The following is a 19,563-nucleotide window of genomic DNA, read 5'->3' as shown; positions in this document are numbered from 1 at the left end:
ATACTGAAAGGCTCGAAAATTGTCATACCTGAAAGCCTAAGACAGCGGGTCATCGAGCTGGACCATGAAAGACACTGTGGCATCATACCCAGCAAAAGAGCCCTACGAATCAAGTGTGGTTCTCTCGACTAGATAAGCAAGTTGAGAAAGAGCTGAAAATGTGCTACATTTGCAATTGCTTTTCTCCTAAGTTACTGTAACATCCAGTGACAATGTCTGACCTTCCTGCTCATGCCTGGGAGCGAGTTGCTGTTTACTTTTTTGGACCATTACGAAATGGACACCATTTCATTGTTGTCACTGATTAATATTCGGGTTTTCCTTTGGTTGACAACCAATGACAAGGTCATAGAACGGCTTGATGACTTCTTTGCAATGTGGGGCATTGTTGAAATCCTCAAATCTGACAATAGCCCACTCTTCAACCGCAAAGAGTTAAAATAGTTTCTTGTCCAACTCAACGTCAAACACCAAAAGTGTACACTTTTCTGGCCCAAAGTCAGTCTTCAACAAAGAAGACTGGGTTCTGGTTAAGCAAGAAAGAAGACGGAAAATGGACACTCCTTTTGTCGTTGATCCTCTACAAGTTGTGACAGATGATAAGAGCACATCGTACCAGACAATCCATCACTCAGGACATGTCGCATTTCAAATACCTACCGCAACACTGGAGTCCTGAAACAATGCGTGTAACTGCCCTGCCAACAAGTCTGGCGCCAGCATCTGAGCCTATGCCAGCAGTGTCCAATCAGGGTGGACCTCGATCATCTCGGATCATCTGGTCCTGCCATCAAATGCAATCACCTCGCAAATGTATTGAAGAATGTGATTTTCGTAATGTTCTCCATTTAACAAAGGCGAGATGTAGCACATTGATGTTATGCGCACAGGGACCCTCTTGGATCCAGGGCGGACTCTGCACAGGAATTACGTCATACATGGGGAGGTGTTGGGGTGTGGTTAATGTTGAGTATGTGATAATGCACAATGCGCTAGTGTATGCTGAGGAAGAAATAAGTGTTTAACTACATCTCCCATGTGGTGTGGTTTATTTGTATGATCCAGGCCTGGGGAAGACGCCACACTTACCACACCAAAAGCTGATGTTTGGGTAATTACCAGTCATTTGACTCCAGTACAATCAGGTTTGACATGATAACATTTTTTCCAGGAAATATTACAGAGGTCTGGGGAGGGGCCACTGTTCTTCACAAAACGCATAACTACTGCATGTGCAATAAAATAATTGAGGACTGTAAAATTCTTCACAACCTGATTGTGAGAGTCACATTTTGGAATTATAACAATAAAACAAAGTCTTCTAACTTGCATATACAATTTGCAATCGTAAAATATGTTGGAAACAGTACTCTATTGATTTTGCGTTCCGATAGGAAATTGAAAATATGAACCCATGAAAATAGTATAATGTTGAATGTCCAAAATTGGTTTCATCAGGGCATAGCAACATTCAAACAGTGCCTTAATTTACAGCTGGCGGTAGCAAAATATTCAGTTGTTAAGGGTAGTCCATTGGATGTTGCCTTCAAGGACCCCTTAAGCAAAGTGCATTTGATCAGGTAAATCAAATGAAACTATGATGTAAAATGATGACCCGAGGCTCTGATCATGCTATTGTTAACTTTATGATACTTCTACATACAGACCATAGCGCTTCTATGTATTATGGTTGCATAGATGAATGTATAGAAACTATCAAGATCAGAAGGGGAGTTTGTCAGGGTTACGTATTGGTCCCCATCATCTTCACTTTATAGATCAATGAATTGGAAGGTTATTTAATGGTAAGGGGTTAGGATATGCCACAGGTAGGGTCATGCTCTTTGTATGTACTCTTATGCATATGATGCAGTGTAAATGGTCCAAACCGCAAACAAAATTCAACTATTAATTCACTCTTTTGCTCAGTTTATGGAGGATTTAAACCTGCAGATACAGATCGGAAAAACAATGACACATTTTTTGCTTGGTATTCCTTTACAGAAATTTAAATCTTTTTCAGTACCTTGGGGTCCCTTCTGGCTCAGGTTTGAAAATAGATGACCTATGGAAAATTAGGCCCCCAGCATTTTGAATACGTAATTGAAGCGGTCTTCAGGTTCTCCAGCAAGCTGGGCTCGAGACTTCTAAACAAGATTTTACCTGTTTATAAAAGCAAACGTATTCCCCATGCTGCCTATTGAGCGGAGCGATGGACACAGAGCAGAGTGTCCTACAACAGATTGAGAATTAGGGCCAGATTAGGATTTTGGCGGTCCGATGGACAGCTGTAGCCACGGTTGTGGTGGGGGCACCGGTGGTCCGACTGCCCTAATACGAGTTTGGCGGTTGGACCACCAAAGGACCGCTGCAATCACCGGGGATCCATGATCCCTCGGTGGTGTTGCAGCAGTGTGAGACCGCAATATGCTGGTGGTGCCGCTGCGGCACCACCAAGCAAATTAAAAGTTTCCTCACATCCACCCTTTTCAGGGCGGTAAGTCCACCATGAAAAGGGTGGCGCTGAGGAAACAAAGGGATCCCTACAGGGCCTCCTGTTGCCTTACGGCATGGGGATACATGCAGGGGGGCACATGGTGTTCCCCCCTGTGTGCATGCACTTCGTGTTACTGCATGGCATGGACTTCATAGTCCATGCCGTGCAGGAACTAACTTTGGTGCTCCCATTGCAGTGGCTTTCTAATAAGCACTGCCATGGGACTTCCAAAAGACAGCCCGCAAGACCAGGAGAAAACTTTTAATCTGTCGGGCTGGCGGTTGAGTTTGGTGATGTGGGAGCGAGCGGCGGCATGGCGGCCCAGTCCTACAAATCCAAACTCATAATCGGGTCCTTAATTTTATACCAAAAGTCCCCCTAATCTCATCTGTCATTCTTAACTAGGGATTGGTTACCTGGGGGATCATTTTAAGTTACATCCATCTGTACTCTGGCTCACAATATTGTCTAAAGAGGAAACTAAACTCAGTCAAAACATATTTGCGGGTTGTTTGGCCCTGGCGCATGCCCAGCATATACCTTGGCTCAAATACATCGGAGAAGGGTTTGAACAGATTGGAAAATCTGATATTTTTTATAAATTGAACCAGAGGAAGTTATGCATTAAAAACATGTTGACAACTTTGTTTCTTGACAAATGCAATTAGGCCAAATGGCATAAGGACACACTTAGAAGAAATATGTAATGAACATTTGATGCTTTGGCTACCAAGATTCAGTCTTAACATGGAGTATGTCATGTTAACTTTTCTGGAGACAGGTTTGTAACAAGCCGTTACCCCCCCCCGTTCTGGTCAAAATCACACAGTTCAATGCACCATGCACTTTGTTTTATTTTGCCATTTTTATAAATAATCTAGGTCTCGATTTGTTTTCCACAATTTTTTGATGGTGATTTCAGATCACAGAAATCTGTCTGATTTATAAAAGAAAGTGGCACTAATCTTGTACGTGTCTCATTGGCCAGGTATTTTCAACAATGTTTTAGAATCAGAGAGGCGATGATACACATCTAGAGTGACGACAAAACATGCATGTACGCAAATTCTGGTCTATGGGATATTGTTTTTCATGTTTTTATGACTGGTGGCTTTATGCAATATTTGTATTGTTCCATTTTTTTATATATTTTCATCTTATATGCATCTTTTATGGCATTGGTTTTTGCCGAAGAAAGATTGACAGATTCTGCAGACCTGAGTGAACTGGAGCCATGCAAATCTCAAGTTATACCCAATGATTAATTAGCTGTCTAATTTAGCTTATGCCATATTTTGCCATGACAACAATACCCACTGGCCGCTGATTTATTTTCGTTATACCCACAATGAAATATGTGTTTTTCAAGTGCTGTGTTTGACTCGAGCACAAAGATTATAAATGCTTTTTAAAACGCCTATTTTCACAACACAAAAGGGCAACTGTGGTGAAAATTGTGTGCTCACTATCCTTAGTCTCCCAGTACGAGGCACTGGGAAATGATTATACACTTAGTGCTGCTCCAGGTTCAGTGTTGACAATAAGATGCATGATACGCACAAGATAAACCGTATGAGCGAACCTCAATACTCAAAAATACCAAATAGGGAGGGTTCCTTGTTCCTAGGACTGGTGAAATACCCAATAAAGGCCACCTTTACGAAATGAGATAGTGCCTTGAAGCCAACTTAGCTCAGATTTTCATAGTAAAGTACAGGAGTGAAAGGGATCATGCAGTAAGACGCTGTTCAGAAGAGGAGGGTGGGTAGCATTGAACCTACGAAATCCAGCGGGAGAAATGTAGTTACAGGTAAGTAGCTTATTGCCTGCACAGCATTGGACCTTTCATAGATTCACATGCTTGAATTAGAATAGGTAGTAATAAGTAGTCCATGAAAATTTCAAAGTGGGAAGCAGGCTCACCTTATCGAAAGAAATTGCACGGAACTGCTTCTCCCATTGACGAATCTGCTACTTCATTTGTATCCAGCCAACAGTGGTTGGTAAATGTTCCTCCAGGTTGCAGTCCAACAGATGTCATGCAGGGCACTCTGGAAGACAAGGCTGCCACTGAGCAGCAGACATTCTACCTTCTTGTGGCAGAGCATGATGCAGGATGAAAGCCATTTCAACAGTCCTCATTTAGAGAGGGGTCCGTGCTCAACAAAGGATACAGAAATTTGGTCAGTGTGTCCTACGCCTTTTAGCTTTGTCAAGGTAGAATTTAAGGCATCAGCATACATCAATAGATCACAGAGACTGTCGGCATTGGATGTATGGTTTGGAAAGAAGAAACGGAGTACCGCTGGTTCATTGTAGTGGAACCTGGTCTGAAAGTATTTTGGACATGAGCTCTGGAATTAGACGCAGTACCTTGTCCTTTGAGAAGTGGAAGAAGTGATGCAGGACAGGTACTGCAGGCAGCTCACTCACACTTTCTGAAGAGGTTAAGGCTAGACGCAGAGCCATTTTCCAAGAGAGGAACTTTAATTCTGCCTTATGAATAGGTTTAAATAGTGTTATGAGGTGTCACAAAACAATGCTGACTTCCAAAGAAACAAGCGGCCATGTAACTAGAGCGAAAACTCAAAAGAGCCCTTTCATAAAATCCTTTGAGAGAAGAAAGAAGGCCCAGAAAAATATCTATCTGGAAATTGCAGCCAGATGGAGATATGTGGAAGTGTGCTTGAGGCCAGGTTTGGGGAGATGCACTAAATATGACAATCAGATGAGTTTGCCCAGTCATCAGGTTTAGAGTTTGGTCAGTACACCAAACAGAGTCTTTTCCACTTATGACTACTGTATGTCCTGGAATTGGATGGTGCACAAGTTTGCGTCAAAACATCCCTGAAGTGTTGTTGCATTTTAGGTAACCAAACACTAGGTCATCAAGAACCAGACATAGCGAGGTTGAAAGATTTCAGATTGTGGTGGCAAAATTGGCCCAATGGCTTGTCTGGGAGTTCCTGAACAGCCATCAACTTTACAGGAGGTGCGCTCAAGAGATGAGAAAATGTGGGGTACTAATACAGTCTCAGCCTGAGGGTTGACTCCACTAGGTGCAAAAAGAAAAGGTTAATAACGCAACATTAATTAGGTTACATTAGCGGTCTTCAGCGCCAGGATGCTCACGGGCAGCTGTGCGCTTTACAAGTCCAACAGACAACACACATTATTATAATTTTCTTCTTCTGTGATGAGCAACGAGCCAGGTTGGGTCTCGTTACAGGGAGAGGGCCTGAGGGAGGACGACTGGCTGCTGCTGCACCATAAGTGCACATGACGGTTTGGCCAGCTGTGTCAGGCCGGCCAAACAGTCATGCGCAGTTTGCATGTTGTCCACCGGTTGTATTGTACAGCCCCCGTCTGAGCGCTGAACCACGGCACTCAGACGAATTACAACACTTCTGTCATGGTGACAGCAGTGTTGAGATCTGCTTAGGGGAGCCTGGGTGCTGCCGGGAGTCAGAACAGCAAGGACGGAGAAAAGGTTGTCTGCAACGACAAGGTAAGCATTTTTCTTTTTCTAAACGCAACCCATCCCCCCACCGTTTCTTACCAGCTGCCACTGCCCTCAGGACCAGAGGCAAATCTGGAAAAGCGTAAGTAAAGCTTCAAAAATTGTCACCTTGTTGCTGGTGTGTTGTCCCAGGCAGTGAAGAACAGTTGCTGTAACTGGTCACGGTATAGCTCCTAATCGTGACACTCCGAGTTCTGCCGAGGGCATCTGCTTGGTTGCTCTTCAGACCAGCTAAGTGTTTCACTTTCAGTTTGGTGATGTTGGCTATTGCCAACAGCTAGAGTCAACACCTGATATCTGTGTCTTTCTCTGCAGACTTCTCCACATCAAGCAGTCTTTCCTTTGGAGTTCACACTCGAAATTTGGGCACAATATCTCATTCAGACTTGACTCAGTAGTCAAGAGAGCAGGGAGGCTGGGCACCTTAAAGTTCTTTGTGGCACTCTCCCACGTTTCCGCTGTTCCCTCTGGATAGCTCCTCACTCCAGGCCCGGCAGCTGGGTTCTGCTCCTCAGACCAGCAGACTCCAGCAGCACAAGGCTGTCTCCTCTTCCCTCTCTTTCCCTTGCAAACACCAAGTAACATCATCTAGGGAAGACAGGCTATCCACAACACCAGTCCTTTAAAACAGGAACTCTTCTCCTAAGGCAGTGAAGCAGTTCAAACTGGAACAAAGTGAGCAAGTATAGGACCTACATTTATACACAGGATATGGATCCATTGAGCATGTAAACCGGTTTGGCCTTGTTTTTGAATTAGTGTTTCCTCTCCAGCACAGATAGCTTCTTTTTACAAGGTGAATGGCCACTCACATTAGGCAGGGACAATGCTGGCTTCAAGCAGGGGCACCAACAGCATGAGCACAAGAAGTGTGAAGCTTTATACCTGGCTCTCATCAGCCTTTCAGGATGAGCCATTCAATGGAAAACAAAGGCCCAGGCTAGCCCCAGAAACTCTGCTGACCAACTACTATCTAATTATCATTAACCAAATGACACTGCTCAGATGTACTAATTAGCAACCCCTTGCTAAAATGGTTGCACACTATATAGAGTCCTGATATTATACACTATACATATACCGCACTTGACATTCACACAGGCATTTCAACGCAGGGCTTGGTCATGGAACCTTATTTGAGTGGCCCTGTAGGCATCACACTCATATCCATGAACAGGTAAAAAGGCCAAATTAGCTACTGATCACCCCCCCAAAAAAATACGCTGCCATTACCATTCATTGTGCATGTCCAGAGCACAAACTTTAGTCTTCTACCTAGTCTAATGTACACTTTTTGCGCCTCTCCATGACATCCGAGCTAGGCTCTTGACCTCAATGTCAATTTTGGGTCAAGCCATACAATGCGCATGCAGGATTACTTGTGTGTGGAGGCCAAAATAAAGCTGGGATACCAGTCACTGGCAGTTGGGTCAGACAGGTCATTTATCATGCATGGCCACATCCAATCACGCTGTCCCTTGAGAAGTGTCTAGGCCTGCTCCAAGGTAAGTTAGGATGGTTGCTGGTGATGGGAATGATTTGGCTTCGGCTGAGCTCCAGGAATGGAGCAGAGCCTGACAAATGTTCAGTGACCCTTCTGCCACTTTTGCTATCTACCATTTTATTAGGCAGCCTAAATGTGGGAACACCCGAGAGCCCATGTTGTGCAGGTGTGACGCAACTGGCACTAGGCATTTTGTTAGGACGTTTCGAGCAGACTTAAGACTGAATAGGGCTGATCTTAGATATTGCCTGTTGTATTGATGAATAGTGTTGTGAAAGTAAGCATCATGGAGTTGTAGGAACGTTAGATATACTTGCTGTAGGGTGACCATCCTGCAGGAGAGTCAGCTTAACATTTATACCCTCTCCCTTTTTCACCATCCAAATCCTGGAGCAGAAGCCTAGACAGCATTCATTTTTGGGCACCTTTTCTATCACTTCCTTGAGAAGCTAGAGAATTTCCTGTTACAACGGCTGCAAATGATGATTCTCCAGGGCTGGCGGTCGATATGGCAGTTTCTGCAAGAACTCTATGGTGTGTCCACAACACATCAGTTTGAAGTTATCTTCTCCCATTCCACAGCAAAATGAGCTATTTATCCTCCCACTGACTGGAAAGGGGGTTTTGGCCAGTAGAGCAAGTCTTTGAGTGTTGACCTCAAGAATACGACCTGCCTTCTCCCTTTCCAATGGCTTGTTGTAGTTTTGCCTCGGGATCTATGTCAATCAATCAAGGATTTGTGAAGTGTGGTAAATCACCCGTGAGGGTCTCAAAGCACTGGCATTGCAAGCTGCTATGCAATGTTCTGTTCTTTCGAACAGCCAGGTAATGAGTTCTTTCCTGAATTGCTGGAGCGATGAGGCAGTCCTGAGTTGTAGGGGAAGGTTATTCCATGCTTTGGCAGCCAGGTATGAGAAGGAGTGTTCTCCCTTGTTTGCTCTACAGTTCCTCAGGGTGTCTGCGAGGAAGAGAGAGGCGGATCGTTGGTGTCTGGCCAGTTGCTGGATGGTCATGCGTTTGTTGATGAATGCTGGTCCTTCGTTGTGCAGGGCGTTGTATGAGTGGGTCAAGGATTTGAACTGGCATCACTTCTGGATCAAGAGCCAGTGTTGCTTCTTGAGGTGGAGGTGTAATGTGAGTTTGTCTTGGAAGGTTGAGGATGAGTCAAGCCTCTGATTTTTGTATTGTCTGCAGTCTCTTTAGGAGGAATGTGGTGATTCCTACGTAGAGTGTGTTCCCGTATTCCACCCTGCTGGTGGTGAGGGCCTGTGTGACGGTCCTCCTTGTGTTGGCTGGGAGCCACCTGAAGATCTTGCAGAGCATCCTTGGAGTTTGACAGTAGGAAGCTGAGACAGTATCAACCGTTTTTTCATAGATAGCTTGCTGTCCAAGATGCCAAGGTTGCGGGCGAGGTATGTTGGGCGAGGGATGGACTGAGTTCAAAAGCCCACAATGCGTCATTCCATGGAGAGGTGTTGTTCCCAACGATGAGGACTTCAGTGTTTGAGACACTTGTCCCTCATCCAGTCGGCCACGTTCATCATGCATCTGTGTAATGTCCTTGATCATTGAAGGGTATGTATTGACCATTTTGCCTGTTTGAAAATCCAATTTCTGCATGCCCTCCTCTGTAAGACTGTTTTCTCATGGTGCTTCACAATTTATTTATTTATGCTCTTATATAGCGCTGGAAGTCAATCCTCGGAAGGGTATCTCCGCGCTTTCGTATGACCAAAAGAGCCAGAAACTAAGAATTATACAGTGAGGTAAGGGGGAACTAGTAATGGTACAGTGAAATAATAGGGAACAGATCTAACAGGCGACAAATAAAAAAGTTTTCAAGGACTTCTTGAAAGATTGAAGGTTGGTTGTATTTTTGAGAACAGAAGGCAATGAGTTCCAAAGGATGGGGCCTTTATAGGACAGGGCTCGCCCTCCCTGCCTGGCTTTTCTTATCCTAGGAACCTGGAGTTGTTGCTGGCTGCTGGATCGCAGAGTACGACTGGGTATGTAGGGTTTGAATATTTCTTTTAGGTATTTGGGTCCATTGCCATACAGACATCTGTGAATTGTGCAGCAGATTTTAAATTTTACACGCTGTCCGATTGGCAACCAATGTAGTTTTGTCAGCAGGGGAAGTGAGGCAGATCTTGGCTGGGCGTTGAGGACTAATCTCGCGGCAATGTTCTGAACCACCTGTAGTCTCTGTAGTTGTTCCTCTTTTGCCGAGACCAACAGGCCATTGCAGTAGTCCATCCTACTCATAACCAAGGCTTGTACGAGAGTCTTCCTATAGGAGTCTGATAAGAATGGGAAGACTCGTCGTAACAGACCAATGACCTGGAGGCAGGAACCTGTTACTTGATTTGTGTGTTCTTTAAGTAGGAGTGTTCTGTCTAGGCGCACACCAAGATTTTTGACAATCTGTTTAGGGCTTGGTGTTGGTCCTAAATCCTGAGGCCACCAGTCCGGGGACCACAAAAGTGTGGCCTCCCCGAACAGCATTACCTCAGTCTTGCCTACATTACACTGGATGCGATTGATGGCCATCCAGTGAGATATTGCCCTCATTCCGTCCGCAAAAGATTTTTTTATTGCGGGCGTTAAGGTTTTAAAAGGGAACAAAAGCGGAGTGTCGTCAGCGTACGACACAGGGGTGAACCCATAAGATCTTACGATATCCGCCTGGGGAGCCACATACACGTTGAAAAGTGTGGGGCTTAGGCAAGAGCCCTGTGGTACTCCCTTGGTGAGCTCCCTAGAGATAGAATGGTGGGAGCCCAATCTCACCTCTTGTTGGCTGTCCGAAAGAAAGCTCTCCAGCCACGAGAGAGCCACTCCTTCTATTCCCCTCTCCTTCAGACGACCGAGAAGTATCTCATGGGACACTGTATCGAAGGCAGCGGATAAATCCAACAGCACTAGAATCATTGAGTTTCCCCCATCCAGTGACATCTTGATGTTATCGGTCACTGAAAGGAGGGCAGATTCTGTGCTGTGGTTGGGCCTAAATCCAGATTGAGAGGGATCTAGGCCATCCGCTGCCTCGATATATTTGGACAAATGAGTGTTTACATGTCTCTCGGTCATCTTACTGAGGGGTTGGAGAGAGATAGGTCGGAGGTTGGAGAGGTCGGTCCATGGAATTGCTGCGTTCTTTCGGATTGGGTTCACCACTGCTTTTTTCCATTCTGTAGGTACAGATCCTTCCCTAAGAGAATTATTGATCAATGTTAGAATATGGGGTCTAAGCAGATTTTGCAGAGAGGAAGTTATTTTGGCTGATAAAAGATCGTCTGGAGATCCAGATTTTATATAACTCATTAGGGAGGTGAGATCTGAGTCGTTAACTGCTGGGAATGTCGTGAGTGTAGTTTTACTCCGTGTGGGCAGGATGGAAGGGGAGAGTGGGTTGTTACTATTGTGGTTGGAGACCATTAGGATTTTATCGTAGATCAGGTTGATTTTATTTTCAAAGAACAGGGAGATTTCGTCGCATAGTTGTTGGGAAAAGTCATCAGGGCTTTTGCATGCTGTTGGTTTTACAAAGTCTTGAATGATTTTAAATAGTTCCTTGGAACGATTTCCAGCTTCTGCGAGTCGTAGAGAGAGGCTATTCCTCCGAGCAAGTTTGATGTTTTTGTAATATCTAGCCTGGGCATCATGATGTGCTTTCTTGTTTTCTTCAGTACGAGTTTTTCTCCACTTCTTTTCCAACCTCCTACAGGTTTGTTTTTCTATTCTAAGCTCCTCGGTGTACCATGCTTCCTGTTTGGTGGCAGGGTATTGTTTGTGCAATTTTAGAGGTGCTATGTGGTCAATTGCTTCTTTAAGAGACTTATTGAATTTGGTTAGAACGGTCTCTATAGTGTCTGTCTCTGTGGGAGTGGACTGCTTCCATACCTTTTGCAGTTCCTCTGCGATGACATTATGCCATTGTCGACGCCAAACGGGAGGTAGGGGGGTTTTATTGGAGGGCTTGGCCACCTTGGATATTGAGAATTCCACACTAAGGTGATCGGACCAAGTTATTTGAGTCGGAGAAAGACAGTGTATTTTGGGGAAGTCGGTAAAAACCAGGTTTGTTGAAGGTTTTGTAACGTCAGACGGAGGGAAGATAGTTCAGAGATCGCCAAGAAGGAGGAAGTCTTCATTTGCTTTGAAGTGTGGGGCCAAGAGTTCCAATAGTGCGAGAGGGAAGCCTGTGGAGGGCCCTGGAGGGCGATAGACTAAGGCTCCTTTCCAAAAAATGTTTGTGGCATATTGCATTTTAAAAATTATGATCTCGAAAAGAGGCCTGTATTTCTGTTCTAGTATGATGACCCTCAGGTGTTCTTTATGCATGATGGCTAAGCCACCCCCTGTTTTCTCTGGACGGTCAAAATGAGTAAACTTATAGCCAAGAGGGACTCCTACAGCGATTGCGGGGACTGTGTGGGGTTACAACCAGGTTTCCGTTAGGAAACAGAGGTCAGAGTGTGTATTAGGTCCCATACCTCGAGTTGGTGTCTAGGTAGGGAGCGAACATTTAGAAGGAGGCATTTTGTCTCCTTTGTCCCTCTAGGAGGAGTTTGTTACTTTTTATTTAGCTTCTCAGTAATAGGTTTTGTATAGGTGGCTTGATATTTGCAATATATACAGGAGAAAGGGCCCTCAGGGCACGGAGAGGAATCTCTGGATCATTCTGGTAGAGGGGTAGGTCTAAGGTGTAATAAAGTTTGAGTCGAATACCTGAGGTGAGGGGGCATTGCGGAGGTAATAGGCGTGGGAGTTGGGTCCATGTCCCCTGGCCCCATCCTGTCGTGGACGGGCGCAAACGGGCAGGACTCTGGCACGACTCCGGCGCAGGTCTGGCGCGTCCACAGTACGCGTCCGCTGCGCGGAGTCGTGACCGTTCTTTTTAAAGCGCTGCTAGTGCGCGTCAACCGCCTGGCCCACACCCAATATGGCTACCACTAACCGGGATCCCAGCCCTCGGCGTCGATACTCGGCCGAGGGCGGTCCGGAGGCAGGGAAGGGGGGAAGGCACACAGAGCGCTTAGGAGCGCTAACAAAGTCTTTACAGTCTTTGAATCTCTAGCGCGTATTATTCAGGCGCTACCAGTCACACAATGTTAAAATACAAAGTAAGAGCTAAAATCTCTGGCGCTTATTAATCAAGCACAACATATCACGCGATGTGAAAATACAGAGTAAATGCTAAAATGAACAAAGTAACAGGGAGAGACCTCCCGGCTTCCGCCTCAGGAGGGAAAAGGTGGCTTCTGGTGGTTATCCCGGAGCAGGCTCACGAATGCGTTTTTAAAGCGCTGCTAGAGCGTGTCACCCGCCTGGCCCACTCCCAATATGGCCGCCACTAACCGGGATCCCAGCCCTCGGCGTCGATACTCGGCCGAGGGCGGTCCAGAGGCAGGGAAGGGGGGAAGGCACACAGAGCGCTTAGGAGCGCTAACGAAGTCTTTACAGTCTTTGAATCTCTAGCGCGTATTATTCAGGCGCTACCAGTCACACAATGTTAAAATACAAAGTAAGAGCTAAAATCTCTGGCGCTTATTAATCAAGCACAACATATCACGCGATGTGAAAATACAGAGTAAATGCTAAAATGACCAAAGTAACAGGGAGAGACCTCCCGGCTTCCGCCTCAGGAGGGAAAAGGTGGCTTCTGGTGGTTATCCCGGAGCAGGCTCACTAATGCGTTTTTAAAGCGCTGCTAGAGCGTGTCACCCGCCTGGCCCACTCCCAATATGGCCGCCACTAACCGGGATCCCAGCCCTCGGCGTCGATACTCGGCCGAGGGCGGTCTGGAGGCAGGGAAGGCACACAGAGCGCTTAGGAGCACTAACGAAGTCTTTAAAGTCTTTGAATCTCTAGCGCGTATTATTCAGGCGCTACCAGTCACACAAAATACAAAGTAAGAGCTAAAATCTCTGGCGCTTATTAATCAAGCACAACATAACAAGCTTTATAAAACTGCAGTGCCCGAAAGAAGCACATTGTGACATTATTAGTTTTGATGCCCTGAAGTGACTCATGTACATGTTTGCTGAACAGTATCTGGCTATTAAGTGCAAATCAAGCACTTTCCCCTGTAGTCCAGGCAAAGCAAAGTACTCTACAGTCCTCCTTGCTGAAGCAGAATAACGTTCCTGGTAGGTGGTAGAAGCTCATATTGGAGATATCCAGGACAGGCTGAAGGTTTTGTACCTTCTCTTATACTTGCTTTTGCTGTGTCCAGTTTGTCTTCTGGAAGGAGATCTTGGAGCAGTGGGGGGATGTCACTTCATATCTTTAAGCAATAGCAAATCAAGATGTCAATAGCACAGATATTGCAGCCATGGAGCGAACTCTTTTGCCCAAGGAATAGATTATATGTTTGCCCTTCCCATCTAGAGAGGGGCAGACATGATCGGGTTCTGAGAGCTTCCACAGGGGAGCAGTAATAATGACCCTATTAGGGCACAGGTGGGTGAAGAGACAAGCTAGGGAGATATCTGGAGCACAATATTTTTTCTCTAAATGTGGTATGACAGCCGAAATGGCAGCGGACGTCTTCCTATGATTTACTCCCTCCTTCCAGACAAAACCACAAAAAAAAACACCTTGATGGACTTTTTTGTTGTTTTTTGAAATTATGTTTACTGAATGTCTTCTTGCTCGTCCATGATGTAACCATGTGTTGCTAAAGTTCACATCTATTGCACTCACCAAATGTCAATAAAATTGTTTCATTAAAAACAAACGTGGATAGGTCATCGAGGAGACTTTCAGCTGTAGCCAGTGTCTGCTGCCCACGGCGAGCACTTCTTCACAGTCTTCTTTGGTGTAACTTCATCACCTTCATCAGTTTTCTCTTCAGATGGTCCTTATGGTTTTGTTTCACTCTTTCAATGTGTTTATTGTACGTCAATATCTTCACTTCCTTTCCCTGATCTGCATTGCCATATTTGTCCCTCCTTTGTCAAACCACACGTTGACACAAAAGTCTGCAATGTCACTTTCAGGCGGAATACACTTGGTAAAGAGAGGCTGTTACATCCTTCTGCCAGTGTCGAAATTGAGACCTGAGGTGCCAACGTGGCACAGTGAAGGGTCCTTAAATGCAATTAACCTAGCAGGCAAAAAACATCTGCCAGTCACTATAACTCCAGGACTCCAACCCCTTGACCTGCCACTCTCTCCCCACCCACAAAAAGTGAAAAATATTTCCAAATTACAGTATTGGTAGCAGGACTGTTAACACGCCGAGTTCATTTTTACTGGCAAGTTTATTAATAATGAGGTGGTTTGCTAAAAATTTCAACACATTGTTTAATAAAACAAAATTGTAAATGTCAAAATATAAAGCCTAACTTATCACAAATCTAGGAAACATAATATGTAGATAATAAAGTACCTAAAAGGGCATGCTACAGAAATGCAAGAATGCAAATTTGTGTAATCATGGAATCTGAAAAGCTTTCTTGCTGGAAAACATTTAGGAAATAGTTTACACTTACCTTGTTTAATTTAATAAAATATCCTAGTCCAGCTTCCAAAGGGTTGGTATCACAATTCATCTGTAAAAATAATAATATTAAAATCAAAAGCAGTCCTTTAACATGCCGGTGGCGCACACTCGTTTTATCACAACGTTTTACTTATGAAAAAACAGAGCGAACAACAGCTGTATAGCATGTGGCTCCTACTCTCACTCAATAAGGTGAAAGGTCAAGGCAGGGACGCGAGCTCCGTTTTCTCCACCTGTTGCACTTCTCAAGAAAGTTAAGTCGAACCTAGTGCACCTCCGGTCAGGCGCGCAACAACCTTTTGACTACAAGCCTGGCAAAGCCAATAGGTCTCGACAACGAAGAGCTACTTGCTTTGCTAATGTGTTTTTGCAATGTTGCACACCAGAGTGGCTGTTGTTCAGCATGGCTAAAAGTTAGTAAGGTGAAGGAGAGTGGAGTGTCGTAAAGTGGTGTAGAGAAGAGTTATGAAGTGGCGTACATTAGAGTGTCATGGAGTAACGTGGAGTGCTGTGGAGGGAGTAGTGTGTCATAGAATGGAAGGGCGTAGAGTTGAGTAGAGTGGAGTGGAGCACAGTGTCAGAGTTGAGTAGAGTGGCGTAGAGTGGTGTGGAGTGTCAGAGGGTTTTGTGGAGCAGAGTGTTGCAATGTAGAGTGGCGTACAGCAGAGTAGAATGTCAGAGTGCAGTAAAATGTCACAGAGTGGAGTAAAGTGCCATGGAGTAGCATAGAGGGAGCTGCGTAGTGTCGTAGAGTTGAGTGTCATGGAGTGAAATTGAGTAGAGTAGTCTATAGGGAAGTGGAGACAATCTACAGAGTAGATTGGCGTAGATTGCAGTGATGTTGAGTGCAGTCGGATAGAGTAGCGTGATGCAGAGTAGATTGTAGAGTGCACTGGCATATAGTGAAGTGCCGCAGCGTGGTGTGGAACAGAGTTGGGTTGTGCAAGGTAGAATGCAGAGGTGTACAGTAGAGTGCAGTTGCATAGAGGGCAGCAGAGTGGCGTAGAGTTGAATGGTGCAGAGTAGAGTGCAGTGGCATAGAGCAGTCATGCAGAGTAGAGTGTCAGAGTGCAGGGTCGTAGAGTGGTGGGCCACAGAGTGTTGCAGGTAGAGTGGTGCAGTGTAGAGTGGCTCAGAGAGCAGGGGCGTAGAGTACAGCGGTGAAGAGTAGAATAGAGTGGAGTAGAATGCAGTGGTGTAGAGTGACATAGCATGCAGAGGCATATAGTAGTATGCTGTAGAGTATACTAGCATAAAGTGCAGTGGTGCAAAGTAGTTGGCGTAGGTGCAGTGGTGTAGGGTGCATTGAGTTTGAGTAAAGTGGTGCAGAGAGCATTAAGATAGAGTCTAGTGGTTTAGAGTACAGTGGCATAGCGTAGATTGCAGTGGGGTAGAGTGGCACAGAGTGCAGTGGCATTGAGTAGATTGTTTCACTGTGGAGAAGTGCAGACTATAAGGGTGCAAGGTAGAGCGCAGTAGTATAAAGTAGAGTGGTATAGAATAGAGTGGCAAAGCATTGATTACAGTACCACAGAATGGAGTGGCGCAGAGTGGCATAGAGTAAATTGTTTCAGAGTAGAGTGAAGTGGTGTGGAGCAGGGTAGAGTGAAATGGGGCAAGGTAGAGTGGAGGTGTATAGAGTAGTAACGTAGAGTGCATTTTGGTAGAGTACAGTGTTGGGGAGTGGTGTGGAGTAGTTCAGAGTGGAGTGGCCTAGAGAGTGGTACAGAGTGCAGTGTCAGAGTGCAGTGGTACTTCGTAGATTAGACTGGTGTGGAGTGCATTGACACAGAGTGCAATAGAGTGGTGCAGAGTAGAGTGCAGTGTCAGAGTAAAGTGGCACGGAGTACAGTGACATAGAATTCAGTGGCAAAGAGTGCAGTGCTCAGAGTAGAGTGTCAAGGAGTGCAGTAGTGTAGAGTACAGTGCGTTGGTGTACAGTGCAGAGGCCTAAAGTGGTGCAGAGTAAAGTGACAGAGTGAAATGGTGTAGAGTGGTTTAGAGTGCAGTGTCGTAGAGTAGAGTAGTATAGTGGCGTGCAGGGTAGATTGGTATGGAGTTCAGTGGTGTAGAGTGTATTTAGTTTTGAGTAATGTGGTGTAGAGAGCATTGGTGTAGAGTGCAGCGGCACGGAGTGCAACCATGTAAAATTGTGTGGCATAGTGCGGAGCGGGGTAGAGTGGATGACAGAGTGAATAGAGTGACAGACTGCAGTGGCATAAAGTAGATTGTTTTAGACTAGATTGAAGTGGCAGAGTGCAGTGGTATAGAGAAGAGCACCAGAGTTCAGTAGTGTAGAGTAGATTAAAGTGGATTGGCGTAGAGTGGAGCAAGGCAGAGTAGTGTTCAGTGTTGGAGAGTCAAGTGACAGAGTGAAGTGGGAAAGACTGGTGCAGAGTATAGTGGTGCCATAAGTGGGCTGGGTTTTGAGGTCTGGAGAATAAGACAAAAGGTTCAGTTGGGGGTCTATGTTAGAAATCAAAGATGTATTTATTTTTTAGAACATAAAGCAACACTGGCCAACACATGTTCATGACACAGGTCGCTTCATCGGGCCATTGGGAGTACAGATTAAACATTCCTATTTATGAGACAGTCAATATCCATTTCTACAGAGACATATGTGTCTGAGCATTTGCACAGATGGCGAATAAAAATATTAACACTAAGTGACAAGATCATTATAAATATAAGTTTATGTTTGTAAAGGCTTTCTTGATCATGCATCACTTAAAGTGTGGAGTCTTCCGACATGATAACCATAACAGTGCGTGGTCAGGTGAGGTGTACCGAGTTGGGTGATGCAGTATAGAGGGGTATAACAATCCAAAGACAGAGCACAACACCAATAGTACAATCTGACCAAAAGAAGGTCAGTAGTGTTTTTTAATTATTAAAGGGCAATATACACAAACACAATCACATTAGCAAGAGCATTAGAATGCTTGGTAATATCTTGTAATGTTGACACTTAGGAAAAACAGCTGACACGCGTTTCGTCATAGATTGACTTTCTCAAGGCTGTTGGTGAAGTAAAGTACAACACTAAATGATGTTTCAGGTGACAACACAAAAAAAGAGCATTCACAAAAGCTACATCGCACCAATGTTAAGGCTAAATCAAATTTATGCAAAGCAGGAAGCAGATCAGAAAAGATCAAAAAAGATCAAATAAAGAGTGCTCAAATGATAGAAAGGGTGACCCGAAACGTGCGCCTAGGGGAGAGAACATAAGTAGATTTAAAGAGAAGGTTTCTGTGGTCACAACCTATAACTCAACCAGTAATATCTTTTATAAAATTCTATTCAAGCAGTGGCATGTCCTACGTTTGGATTCTGATATTACTAAGGTCATCAATGAGAAGCCCAATGTCATCTACAAGCGAGGTCAGACTCTCAATAATATAATCAGTGCCAGTTTCTACAACCCGAGGCACTGTGGTAGGGGTTCTACCTAGCTAGGTACGCCTCCGTTGGGTTTTTACAAATGTGGGTTCTGCTCCGTTTGTCCCCATGCCTCAGATAGGACCAAAACTTTTAGTTACAATACAGAGACGGAACATAAAATCAAGAGTTTCATGAATTGCAACACCAAGTTCACAGTTTACTGTATCATTTGTGCATGTAATGAGATCTACATGGGTAGTAACATTAGACCCATGAAAGAAAGGATCCAGGAACATTTACGAGCCATTAAAAATGCTAATTTGAACTATCCGCTAGCGGCACACTTTAATGCCAGTCGCAGTCCCGCAGAAATTTCGAAGATCAAATTTCATGGACTTGAGAGCATTATAGACAATCCTAGAGGGGGAGATAACGTTCAACAACTGCATAAAATAGAGGTATCTTGGGTATGCAAATTGAGAACTGTTGACCAAGGATAGAAAACCGATAGGGAAATGTATGTCTTTCTCAGGGACTAATCTCAATGTTTAAATTTGTATAAAAAAAGATTTCCCTGGGAGTACTGCTATGCACATATCTTTATTGAATGGCTTGTATTGGTCGAATTTCATTGACTTTTTCTTTAATGAAAATGGGCTATATTAAACAAACAAAAAACCTACTTTGTTTATATGTAATCACATACATGGTCCCGTGCTCACTTGGCCACTGGATTCAAGATAGCCTGGCTGATGAGGATTATGAATCCGAAACCGGTCCCAGGAGGCTTGTTTCTGGTCCATGGAAGACATGGCTTGGCAGTTCGGGCTGGACTGTTCCCATGAGGCACAGGATCAGACTGATTTGCATATAGCCATGTCTGAAATGGGGTGGCTGAGTGGGCTAAAGAATGGTGATGGATTAAACCCAGATCAGTTGACTGGGGGTGAGTGTTTGATTTACTCAAGCGCTCCGTCCATCATCCCCTTTTGTATCGCTTTGTTCGCCCTAAGTGTGGCAGGGTATGCTCAGACGTGAGTCCCTTGCTCACTTGGCCACTGGATTCAAGATAGCCTGGCTGATGAGGATTATGAATCCGAAACCGGTCCCAGGATGCTTGTTTCCGGTCCATGGAAGACATGGCT

The 19,563-nt window shown here is 44.8% G+C and overlaps 1 protein-coding gene across 2 annotated transcripts in view; it reads right to left on the bottom strand.

Moving 5' to 3' along the window:
* DMGDH (dimethylglycine dehydrogenase) overlaps positions 1-19,563 on the bottom strand; it is a 635,937-nt gene that overhangs the window by 78,203 nt on the left and 538,171 nt on the right. For both annotated transcript variants that reach the window (XM_078675210.1, XM_078675209.1), the window contains exon 14: positions 15,021-15,080. In XM_078675210.1, coding sequence (XP_078531336.1) covers positions 15,021-15,080 — 60 coding nt within the window. The remainder of the gene's footprint in view (positions 1-15,020; positions 15,081-19,563) is intronic.

Source organism: Lissotriton helveticus, chromosome 2_1 (genome assembly GCF_964261635.1).
Source record: "Lissotriton helveticus chromosome 2_1, aLisHel1.1, whole genome shotgun sequence".
In the NCBI taxonomy this organism is placed as follows: Eukaryota; Metazoa; Chordata; class Amphibia; order Caudata; family Salamandridae; genus Lissotriton; species Lissotriton helveticus.
Note: the sequence above shows the minus strand (reverse complement) of the source record. Positions and strands in the feature narration are given on the sequence as shown.